We start from the raw sequence: 12,137 nt of genomic DNA on the forward strand, positions 1-12,137 counted from the left end.
GCCTTGAGTCAATTAAACTCTTTCTTACTGCAATGCCACAATCTCAGGGAATTGATTTTGTCTGTGCAGTTGGCAGGAAGAAGCCATCATAGCTCACTACTCCTAGGCTCAAATGATCCTCCCGCCTCAGCCTCCCAAGTGCTGGGATTATAGGTGTGAGCCACCATGCCCTGCCCCAATGTGATTTCTAACAACTGATCTGGTCCATTCTCATTAAACAGAAGAAATCAAAGCACAGAGGTTAAATAACTTGTCCTAGAGAATATAATTAGGAAATGGTGGAGCTATGTGAACTGTACAAGAGAAAGAGTGGAAGAAAAGGTTGGAAAAACAGATCGAACCTTAACTGTCAGTCTAAAGAATTTTTGGCTCAATTTTGAAACCAATGTGAGCCACAAAAAGTTTTAAGAAATAAACTATACAACTAGAGCTGTGTATCAGGAAGAGTGAAAAAGAGGGCAAAGAGGCAAGGAAAATAATTCACTCCAGGTGAAAGTGAAGAAGGCTGAATTACAGCACACATGTAAGGGAAGGAATAGATGCAAAAGTCTTTGAATATTTAGAATCACAGCTTAGCTTCTCATTAGAAGCAAGGAATACATGATAACCAAAAATGGCTGGAATTTTTCAGGATGGATGGCTGGAATTTTTCAGGATGGATAACTGGAAAGATGGCTGTCTTAATAACTGAGACTGGGAAAATATCCTACCATATTCTCACAGCATTAGCTAATGCTAGTCTATTTCCAACATTGTATAGTTTACTTCTTAAAGAGACTCTCTGGGAGACAAGAAGCCTCTATTTCTCTTGCATTAATCATATTACCTAGCACAGGGAAGGACTGAGTAGTTCCAAGTAAATATTTATGAACTGAAGGCATACTCTTCAATTTCATACTTGGTGAATTGAAGGAGGAGTCTAAAAGAAATATTAAATTTCTCATGGCATAAATAACAAAAAAGAGGGGCCCAGTGCCGTAGCTCAAGCCTATAATCCCAGTATTTTGGGAGGCCAAAGTGGGAGGACTGCCTGAGCTCAGGAATTCAAGACCAGCCTGGGCAATATAGTGAGACCTTTCTCTACAGAAATTTGTTCAAAATTAGCCAGGTGTGGTGGCATCCGCCTGCAGTCCTAGCTACTCAGGAGGCTGAGGTGGGAGGACTGCTAGAGCCCAGAGGGCAGAGATTGCAGTGAGTCTGGGCAACAGAGTGAGACCCTGTATCGGGGTTGGGGGGAGGTATGAGAACAAACCTGAGTGTATAGTTCCTCAGAAAGGCCACCGGGGAGTGGAAGTGAGTGGGGCATGGAACTGGGTTACAGATCTTGAGCATAAGACTTCCTGGCATAAACAACCTTATTCACAAGAGACCTAAACAATCAGTCCCTGCACTCAACAAAGTACTTTATTGTTCCTTTTTTTAACTGATAACTTTGAGCAACTGATGATAAAACAACCAATCTTCACTGGGCCCATGTATAAACAGAATACATACACATGAACAAAATTTACGCAAGTACTACCTCTATGACTTACCAGGCCCACACTTTTCCTTCCAAATAGAAATCTTAGGAGGAAGGGAGATAAAGGGAAAAAGGGAAACTGGGAGGTTGGTGTCAAGAAAAAGAGAACTACAGAGGTTCAGCTCACTCACTCCTGCTGGGCACACAATAGCTCTGGCAGAAGAGAACCAAGGTATGCCCAGAGGATTAAATGCCTACCATCTGACAGATCATGCAGATAGTCTTCTTTCCCAAGTAGACTTTCCAAAGCACTAACAATGTAATTTTCAGCACACTCTTTTTCTTTCTTTCTTCCTTTCTTTCCTTCGTTTCTCTCTCTCTCTTTCTTTTAAGCAGGAGACCTTTTCTTCAAAACTCTTATATAGAAGTTCAACATAAAAAAGATAAAAAGGGGAATTGTTCTGACTAGACGAAGCCAAGAGAACAGAAGTCTCATCTACTCAGCAACTTCCCACCTGGGCCAGCACCTGAGAAGGCACATCTGTGTAATCCTAGGGTTCCAAGAGATGGATTCTTCCCAATGTAGATCTAATCTCAATTTGGGGGAAAACACTGGTTCATACTTCTGCACATATAAAAGAGAGCTTATAATGTTTACAACTTGAAAACAGACTAAGAGCCATACCAACAAATAGCAATCAAAAAATTTAAATCATAAGTATTAACAGCAAATTGCTAAGACAACCAGAAAGCATTTAGAAAATACAAATTCTAAGAACCTTGAGAATAAAACATAGTCATGCTTGATTTGACATTTAAGGAGTCACAGGGAAGTATAATAAATGTTTCTACTACATTAATAGTCCTCTGGGTAACAAAAGACAAGAGGACTTTGTTTGCTCTGGGCCACTGGTTAGAATAATTTCCTTTTGTTGTATTCAAAATATATAGTGAAAGTGAAGACATAAAAACATAAAAGATATAAATAATTAGAAGCTTCTTTTAAAAAGTAATCCACTTTCAGGCTTTTAAACCACAGTATATTTGAGACAGATGGCTTATGCAGAACAAAAATGGTCACCATCAAAGGGCAAACCCACGTGGTTAACAATAAGTATCATTCTCATGTATTATACTTGCAGTGTGACAGTTCCTGTGCCAGAGGCTTTATATATATCATCTCTTTTGTGGGCTTATTGGGAATATTTAGATAGACTGAATGCTACCTTTCATACATTAGAAAACTTGGCTGAGAGCAAAAAATATTACTTTTTTAAGTTAAGGGGGATGAGGGTGGAGGTGGGGATCATTCCTAAGCAAAAGTATCAAAAGGAGATAAGCTAAGAAAGTATATCGGCCGGGCGCGGTGGCTCAAGCCTGTAATCCCAGCACTTTGGGAGGCCGAGGCGGGCGGATCACGAGGTCAGGAGATCGAGACCATCCTGGCTGACACGGTGAAACCCCGTCTCTACTAAAAAATACAAAAAAAACTAGCCGGGCGAGGTGGCGGGCGCCTGTAGTCCCAGCTACTGGGGAGGCTGAGGCAGGAGAATTGCGTGAACCCGGGAGGCGGAGCCTGCAGTGAGCTGAGATCCGGCCACTGCACTCCAGCCTGGGCGGCAGAGCGAGACTCCGTATCAAAAAAAAAAAAAAAGAAAGTATATCAAGAAGATACAGAATAGGAATGGTAATGTTGGTCTTATCACAACCCTACATGTTTCTAGGCTGGAACACATATACCAGTAGCAAAACAAAGGCAAAGATGTAAGTAGCCCAGCATTATCAAATACAGTAGGCACTAGCTTCATGTGGCAATTTAAATTTAAACCAATTCAAATAAAATTTTAATTTCTCATTTGCATTAGCCATATTTCAATGCTTATTAGCTACATGTGGCTATTCGACAGCAAAAATATAGAACATTTCCATCACTGCAGAAGGTTCTATTGGACAACAATAGTAGAAAACCATTGAATCTATTAAAAAAAGCAGTAGGCACTCAACACATGTTTGGTGAGTAAATGAATAAAAAAAAGGTAGGTGCTTTGCAGATGCTGCTGCCACCGCCGGGAGCCCTGTACTATCAGCCATGGTCAACCCCACCATGTTCTTCAACATCACAGTCAAACAGCGAGCCCTTAGGCCACGTCTCCTTCAAGCTGTTTGCAGACAAAGTTCCAAAGACAGCAGAAAACTTTTGTGCTCTGACCACTGGAGAGAAAGGATTTGGTTATAAGGGTTCCTGCTTTCACAAAATTATTCCAGGGTTTATGTGTCAGGTTGGATGGCAAGCATGTGGTCTTTGGCAAGGTGAAAAGAAGGTATGAATATTGTGGAGGCCATGGGACACTTTGGGTCTGGGAATGGCAAGACCAGCAAGAAGATCACCATTGCTGACTGTGGACAGCTCTAATAAATTTGACTTGTGTTTTATCTTAACCACCAGACCATTCCTTCTGTAGCTCAAGAGAGCACTCCTCCACCCCATTTGCTCACAGTATCCCATAATCTTTGTGCTCTCGCTGCAGCTCCCTTTGAGTTCCATGTTTTCCTTGTTCCCTTCCATGCCTAGCTGCATTGCAGAGTTAAATTAAGTTTATGATTATGAAATAAAAACTAAATAACAACAACAACAAAGATAGGCTATTATAATAGGCCACTGAAAGAAGCACCCAGAGGAAAATAAACTAATAATAATAGCTAACATTTACTGAGTACTTACCACATACAAGGTACTATTCTAAGTGATTTACATGTACTAATTTAATTAATCTTCAATAACAACTCCATAAAATATTTACTGTCATTACCCTCATTTTATAGATGGGAAAACTAAGGCTCAGACAGGTTAACTAAACTTTCCCAAGATCCAGGATTTGAATCCAGACAGTTTGATCTAGAATCTAGAGCAAGCTTGTCCAACCCACAGCTCACAGGCCACATGGCAGCCCAGAATAGCTTTGAATGTGGCACAACACAAATTCATAAACTTTCTTAAAACATTTTGAGTAGGCCGGGGGCGGTGGCTCAAGCCTGTAATCCCAGCACTTTGGGAGGCCGAGACGGGCGGATCACAAGGTAAGGAGAACGAGACCATCCTGGCTAACATGGTGAAACCCCGTCTCTACTAAAAATACAAAAAAACTAGCCGGGCGAGGTGGCGGGCGCCTGTAGTCCCAGCTACTCGGGAGGCTGAGGCAGGAGAATGGCGTAAACCCGGGAGGTGGAGCTTGCAGTGAGCTGAGATCCGGCCACTGCACTCCAGCCTGGGCGACAGAGCGAGACTCCGTCTCAAAAAAAAAAAAAAAAAAAAAAAAAACATTTTGATATGTTTTTTGCAATTGTTTGTTTATTTTAGCTCATTAGCTATTGTTAGTGTTAGTGTATTTTATATATGATCCCAGATAATTCTTCTTCCAATATGGCCCAGGGAAGCCAAAAGATTGGACACCTCTAATCTAGAGTCTTCTTTTTTTTTTTTTTCTTTTGAGACAAGCTCTGGTTCTATCACCCAGGCTGGAGTGCAGTGGTGTGATCTCGGCTCACTGCAAGTTCTGCCTCCTAGGCTCAAGCCATCCTCCCACCTCAGCCTCTAAAGTCACTAGGGCTACAGGTGCACACCACCATGCCCAGCTAATTTTTGTATTTTTTGTAGAGAAAACCGTGTTTTCACCATGTTGCCCAGGCTGGTCTTGAACTTGTGAGCTCAAGGGATCTGTCTGCCTCAGCCTCCCAAAGTGCTGGGATTACAGGTGTGAGCACACCCAACCTAAAGCCTTCATTTTTAATCATACTATACTACTACTTTTTGAAATAGATCAAACATAAATGTATACAGTGTAGAATGATTAAATCAAGCTAACTAACATACGTATTACCTCACATCATTTTTTGTGGTGACATATTTGAAACTTACTCCTATTGCTGGATTATACAGCAGTTCTATTTTTTCTGTTTTTTTGAAATACACATTATTATTAACTATAGTCACCATACTGCGCAACAGATTTCAGAAAAGTATTCCTCATAGGTAACTGAAACTTTGTGTCCCTGACCAACATCTCCCCATTTCCTCCCCATCCCACCCCACTCACCCCTATCCTCTGGTAACCACCATTCTTCTCTCCAAATTTTCTTTTTTTTTTTTTGAGACAGAGTCTCGCTCTGTCACCCAGGCTGGAGTGTAGTGGCGCAATCTCGGCTCACTGCAACCTCCACCTCTCAAGTTCAAGTCATTCTCCTGCCTCAGCCTCCTGAGTAGCTGGGACTACAGGTACATGCCACCCCACCAAGCTAATTTTTTGTATTTTTAGTAGAGACAGGGTTTCACCGTGTTAGTCAGGATAGTCTCGATCTCTTGACCTTGTGATCCGCCCACCTCGGCCTCCCAAAGTGCTGGGATTACAGGCATGAGCCACCGTGCCCAGCCTCTTCTCTCTACTTCTATGAGATCGACTGTTTTAGAGTTCATACATACATGAAATCGTGAGTTATTTGCCTTTGTGTCTGGCTTATTTCATTTAGTGTAACATCCTCCAGGTTCACCCAAGTTGTCCCAAATGACAGTATTTCCTTCCTTTTTGTTGCTGTTTTTTGAGAAAGATTTTCACTCTTGTTGCCCAGGCTGGAGTGCAATGGCACGATCTCAGCTCACTGCAACCTCTGCCTCCCAGGTTCAAGCGATTCTCCTGTCTGAGCCTCCTGAGTAGCTGGGGTTACAGGCATGTGCCACCATGCCCGGCTGATTTTATATTTTTTAGTAGAGACGGTGTTTCTCCATATTGGTCAGGTTGGTCTCGAACTCCTGGCCTCAGGTGATCCACCTGCCTCGGCCTTCCAAGCTTTTAGTTTGATGCAATCTCATTTGTCTATTTTTGCTTTTGTTGCTTGTGCACATCCAAAAAAATTGTCTACCCAATCTCATGGAGATTTTTCTATTATGTTTTCTTTTTCTTTTTCTTTTTCTTTTTTTTGAGACAGAGTCTCACTCTGTCACCTGGGCTGGAGTGCAGTGGTGCAATCTCGGCTCACTGTAAGCTCTGCCTTCCAGGTTCATGCCATTCTACTGCCTCAGCCTCCCATGTAGCTGGGACTACAGGTGCCTGCCACCACGCCCAGCTAATTTTTTGTATTTTTAGTAGAGATGGGATTTCACCGTGTTAGCCAGGATGGTCTCGATCTCTTGACCTCATGATCCGCCTACCTCGGCCTCCCAAAGTGCTGGGATTACAGGTGTGAGCCAACACGCCAAGCCTTTTCTTTTAGTAGTTTTACAGTTTCAGGTTATACTATACCATTTTATTATATAACAAGTACATCTAAAGATTTTGCTGTAATGGAATAAAATTTATTTAAAGTCAACTTTCCATGCATTTGCTAGTTCAGTTCATAGTGAAGAGAGTAAGAAAAGAAATGGTAAAATAAAAAGATTGGCAAGAAAGATGCCAAAATGCTAATACTAGTTTTAGCCCTACATGCTGAGATTAAGGGCAAGTTTTATATTCTTTTTCTTACTAATTCTATTTTCTAAATGTTTGCATTGCAATTATGTATCACTTCTATAATAATAAAAAAATTAAAATATGACTTCTTAAGCTAGATGATATTACTTAAAATATGATCATCTTAAAAATTCCTAAGCAGAATATCAAAGCCTCATCTACCTCACTCTCAAACATAGTGGAAGCCCCCTAACTGATATCTTTGCTACCAGTCTCTCTAACACTAAACCATTCTGCATCTTGTCATCAATTACCTTACCATTCTAGTTTCTGCTCAGAATCCAATCACAGATCATAAACTACAATCCTTTGGATTTATGCAAAACATTTCTGGATAATCTGACCTAATTCTACTTTTCCACCTTTATCTACCAATACTATCCTATCAAATCCTCAGTTCTTCTAAGAGAAGCCTGGTAGAAAGAACCCAGGCCTTAGAGGAGACTTTGGCCCATACATAATCTCTTGGCCTCAATGGACAGTGAGTGTGAAGATAAATCTTTAAATAAGTAACACACCTAGTATACAACATGCCTTCAATAAATGGTCATTATTATTATTGTCATTATTAGCCAAATAAGATTTTATTCACTGACTCCTCAAAAAGCTTTGCATTTTTGTATCTGTGCTTTCTATATCACTATTTGCTCTGAGTTCCTCTATCTTCTAAAATCCTATTAAAAATCAAGGTTCATTATTATGCACTACATGCCTGCATCAAAATATCTTATATAACCCATAAGTATATATACCTACTATGTAACCACAAAAATTAAACGTAATTTTTAAAAAATTCAAAGTCCAGTTCAAGTCCCCTCCTAGAAGGCTTCCCTGACTCTTCCTTTTTTTTTTTTTTTTTTTTTTTTTGTTGTTGTTGTTGTTGAGATAGAGTCTTGCTTTGTCGCCAGGCTAGAATACAGTGGCACAATCTCAGCTCATTGAAACCTCTGCCTCCTGGGTTCAACAGCTTCTCCTGCCTCAGCCTCCCGAGTAGCTGGGACTACAGGCGTGTGCCACTATGCCCAATTAATTTTTGTATTTTTAGTAGAGACGGGGTTTCACCATGTTGGCCAGCATGGTCTCGAACTCTTGGCCTTGTGATCTGCCTGCTTCGGCCTCCCAAAGTGCTGGGATTATAGGGGTGAGCCATCATGCCAAGCCTTCCCTGACTCTTCAAAGTTAATATGACCCCTCACTCATTTGAACTCCTATAGCACTTAAGAGTTTATTCTACTCAAATGGTGGTGTCTTAGTTAATTTATTAGTTCTATTTCCATCAATGTAAGTAGAGCAAGTAAAGTATAAATTCCTTGCTAGCAGACACTCCATTTTATATATATCTTGATACCTTTCTGATGTCTGAATATATCACCAGACATACACTCAAAAAATGTGTTAATCTGGCCAGGTGTGGTGTCTCACACCTGTAATCCCAGCACTTTGGGAGGCCAAAGCAGGTAAATCACCTGAGGTCAGGAGTTCAAGACAAGCCTGGCCAACACGGTAAAACCCTGTCTCTACCAAAAATACAAAAATTAGCTGGGCATGATAGCGAGCGCCTATAATCCCAGCTACTTGGGACGCTGAGGCAGGAGAATCACTTGAACCTGGGAGGTGGAGGTTGCAGTGAGCTGAGATCGAGCCATTGCACTCCAGCCTGGGCGACAAGAGCGAAACTACGTCTCAAAAAAAAAAAAGTGTTAATTTGACTTATAAATTTGAAAGAAAGTCACCACAATAAAAATACTGGCTGAATATTTTTGAGGTAGACTAGGAAGCCAATAATTCTATACAAAGATAAAAAGTTTCAAGTAAGCAGTATAATTTAATTCCATAATTTAACACCATTGACCAAACATGTAAGTCATACTTAAGCCATATGAGTTCTCTCTAGCCCAATATAAACATATAAAAATTAGCAATAAATGACCCTAAGTAAATAGCACTTTAAACTTTCCAAAGCATCCTGCACATAAACCCTAACTAAATATACATTGAATTAAATTGTCTTATTTGGTCTCATTTGAAAATATACTTGGCCAGGTGTGGTGGATCACATCTGTAATCCCAGCCTGAACAACACAGTGAGACCTTGTCTTATTAAAACAAAGTTTTTTTTTAAATAAAATAATTTTTGTTTTTAAGACAGGGTCTCACTCTGTCACTCAGGCTGGAGTGCAGTGCTGCGATCATGGCTCACTGTAGCTGTGAACTCATGGGCTCAAGAGATCCTCCCACCTCAGCCTCCTGAGTAGCCGAAACTACAGGCACATGCCACTATACCTGGCTAATTTTTTTGGTTGTTTGTTATTGCTGTTGTTGTTTGTAGAGATGGGGTTTCACCATATTGCCCAGGCTGGTCTTAAACTCCTGGGCTCAAGGGATCCACCCACCTTGGCCTCCCAAAGTACTGAGATTACAAGCATGAGCCATCATGCCTGGCCAAATAAAATTTCTTTTTTGTTTTTTTTTTGAGACGGAGTCTTGCTCTGTCGCCCTGGCTGGAGTGCAGTGGCGCAATCTTGGCTCACTGCACTCGGTTCCCAGAGGAAACCTCCACCTCCCGGGTTCAAGCAATTCTCCTGCCTCAGCCTCCCGAGTAGCTGGGACTACAGGCACGTGCCACCACGCCCGCCTAATTTTTTTGTGTGTATTTTTAGTAGAGATGGGGTTTCACCACGTTAGCCAGAATGGTCTCGATCTCCTGACCTCACGATGCGCCCACCTCGGCCTCCCAAAGTGCTGGGATTACAGGCATGAGCCATCAAGCCCAGCCAAATTTTTTTTAAAAAAGAAAATATACTTGCCTGACTAAAATATCAAAATAATTAAAGCAAGAAAGATTCCGATACAGATTATTAAAAAGTGACAATTATATAAACTTATAAAAATAATTCCCCACTTTGGGAGGCCAAGGAGGATGAATTGCTTGAGCCCAGGAATTTGAGACCAGCCTGGACAACATGGCGGAACTCTGACTTTACAAAAAATGTGAAATTTAGCTGGATGTGGTGGCACACCTGTAGTTCCAGCTGCTCAGGAGTCTGAGGTGGGGAAGATCAATTGGGCCCTGGAGGTCGAGGCTGCGTTGAACCATGATCATGCCACTATACTCTAGCCTGGGTGACAGAGTGAGACCCTATCTCAAAATAATAATAATAATACTCAAAGGCAAAATGTGTCTCCTCAAGTGAGTGCTAAAAGTTAAGGATAGATAACTTGAGGACATAATTTTACTTTTATTGTCACTCACTGATTTAATTACAATTTCCCATAAATAAATAACAATCTCTCCTCTTTGATAAATTACCAGTCAGCAATAGGAAACAACTGTTCTAATGAGCTGCTACTAATGTTCTAATTAGAGTAAAGCAACTTGACAGACAGAGGAAGTTGCTTTGTTAAATGCAGTTAATTACCAATAAATTAAGTCTTGATGGGCAGAAAACGACCTAGAGTACCACTAAACCCCAGCAAGATAGATTCAGCATGATAAATCCTGAATCCCTCCTTTTTTTGCTATTAGTGCTATTCTAGCAAGCCTCCAATGTTTCAGTTTTCTCACTGATCAGAAGGAAGGAAAAGCCATTACCTAAGGATGTTGGGATGGGAGAGTCTATTCATGAGCTGTACTTCTTTCAGCATGTTTGCCCGGTTACTGCTCAACGTGTTCATCTTAAGAGCCATCACCTGACCAGAAGCTCGGTGTCGTACCTAGAATATTAAATAGAACAAGAAAAGAGGGTCAAGGGCAACAGCTATATATGAGGTCAACATCTCCAAATGTACAATATGCCAAGATATTTCTGTGCCACTTTAGATAAAATATACATCTAATTACATTAAAGTATCACTTCCATGAATGAAGACGAATTATTCTACCCAAGACCAGTATTATTTCAAATGGAGTTGGCCAGAAAAACATTGTTAATAACATCTCAATAAATCATGTCTGATATACACCATGGAAAACTATGCAGCCATAAAAAGGAATGAGGTCATGTCCTTTGCAGGGAAGGGGTAAATGGGATATCCACCATCTCAAGCATTTATCATTTCTTTGTGTTGCAAACATTCCAATTATACTGTTAGTTATTTTAAAATGTACAATTAAATTATTGTTGAGTGTAATCACCCTGTTGTGCTAAATCTTCTTCATTCTATCTAACTATATTTTTGTACCCATTAACTGCTGGGTACCATGAAGCTGGAAGCCATCATCCTCAGCAAATTAACACAGGAACAGAAAACCAACACCGCATGTTTTCACTCATAAGTGGGCGTTGAACATTGAGAACACATGGACACAGAGAGGGGAACAACACGCATCAGGGCCTGTTAGCGGGTGGGGGCTGAAGGAAGGGAACTTAGAACTTAGTCAATAGGTGCAGCAAACCACCAGGGCACAAAACTGCACGTTCTGCACATGTATCCCATTTTTTCTTTTTTTTTAGAAGAAATAAAGAAAAAATAAATAAATAAATAAATAAAAGAAATCATGTCTAGTTTGTTGCTGTTGTTGTTTTTCTTTGAGACAGGGTCTCACTGTGTCACCTAGACTGGAGTGTAGTGGCACAATCTCGGCTCACTGCAACCTCGCCTCCTGGGCTCAAGTGATTCTCCTGCCTCAGCCTCCTGAGTAGCTGGGATTACAGGCATGTGCCAACACACCTGGCTAATTTTTGTATTTTTAACAGACTCAGGGTTTCACCATGTTGACCAGGCTGGTCTCAAACTCTTGACCTCAGGTGATCCGCTTGCCTCGGCCTTCCAAAGTATTGGGATTACAGGTGTGAGCCACCATGCCCAGCCAATCATGTCTGTTTTTTTTGTTTGTTTGTTTTGAGACAGAGTCTTGCTTTGTTACCCAGGCTAGAGTGCAGTGGCACAATCTCAGCTCACTGCAACCTCCACCTCCCAGGTTCAAGTGATTCTCCTGCCTCAGCCTCCCAAGTAGCTGGGATTACAAGTGCCTGCCACTGTGCCCAGCTAATTTTTGTATTTTTAGTAGAGACAGGGTTTCACCACGTTGGCCAGGTTGGTCTCGAACTCCTGACCTTGTGATCCACCAGCCTCAGCCTCCCAAAGTGCTAGGATTACAGGTGTGAGCCACCACACCCGGCCTGTTTTTAATACCTTAGGAAAAAAAATGAGGGAAAAATTTTAGGCTGATT

General features: G+C 41.2%; 1 protein-coding gene across 3 annotated transcripts in view; it reads right to left on the reverse strand.

Annotated features, from left to right (window-relative positions):
* The window catches only part of TESK2 (testis associated actin remodelling kinase 2), a 152,917-nt gene that overhangs the window by 65,071 nt on the left and 75,709 nt on the right, over window positions 1-12,137 (reverse strand). For all 3 annotated transcript variants that reach the window (XM_050798811.1, XM_050798829.1, XM_050798820.1), the window contains exon 3: window positions 10,556-10,677. In XM_050798811.1, the coding sequence (XP_050654768.1) occupies window positions 10,556-10,677 (122 nt within the window). The remainder of the gene's footprint in view (window positions 1-10,555; window positions 10,678-12,137) is intronic.

This window comes from Macaca thibetana, chromosome 1 (assembly GCF_024542745.1).
Source record: "Macaca thibetana thibetana isolate TM-01 chromosome 1, ASM2454274v1, whole genome shotgun sequence".
Classification (NCBI taxonomy): Eukaryota; Metazoa; Chordata; class Mammalia; order Primates; family Cercopithecidae; genus Macaca; species Macaca thibetana.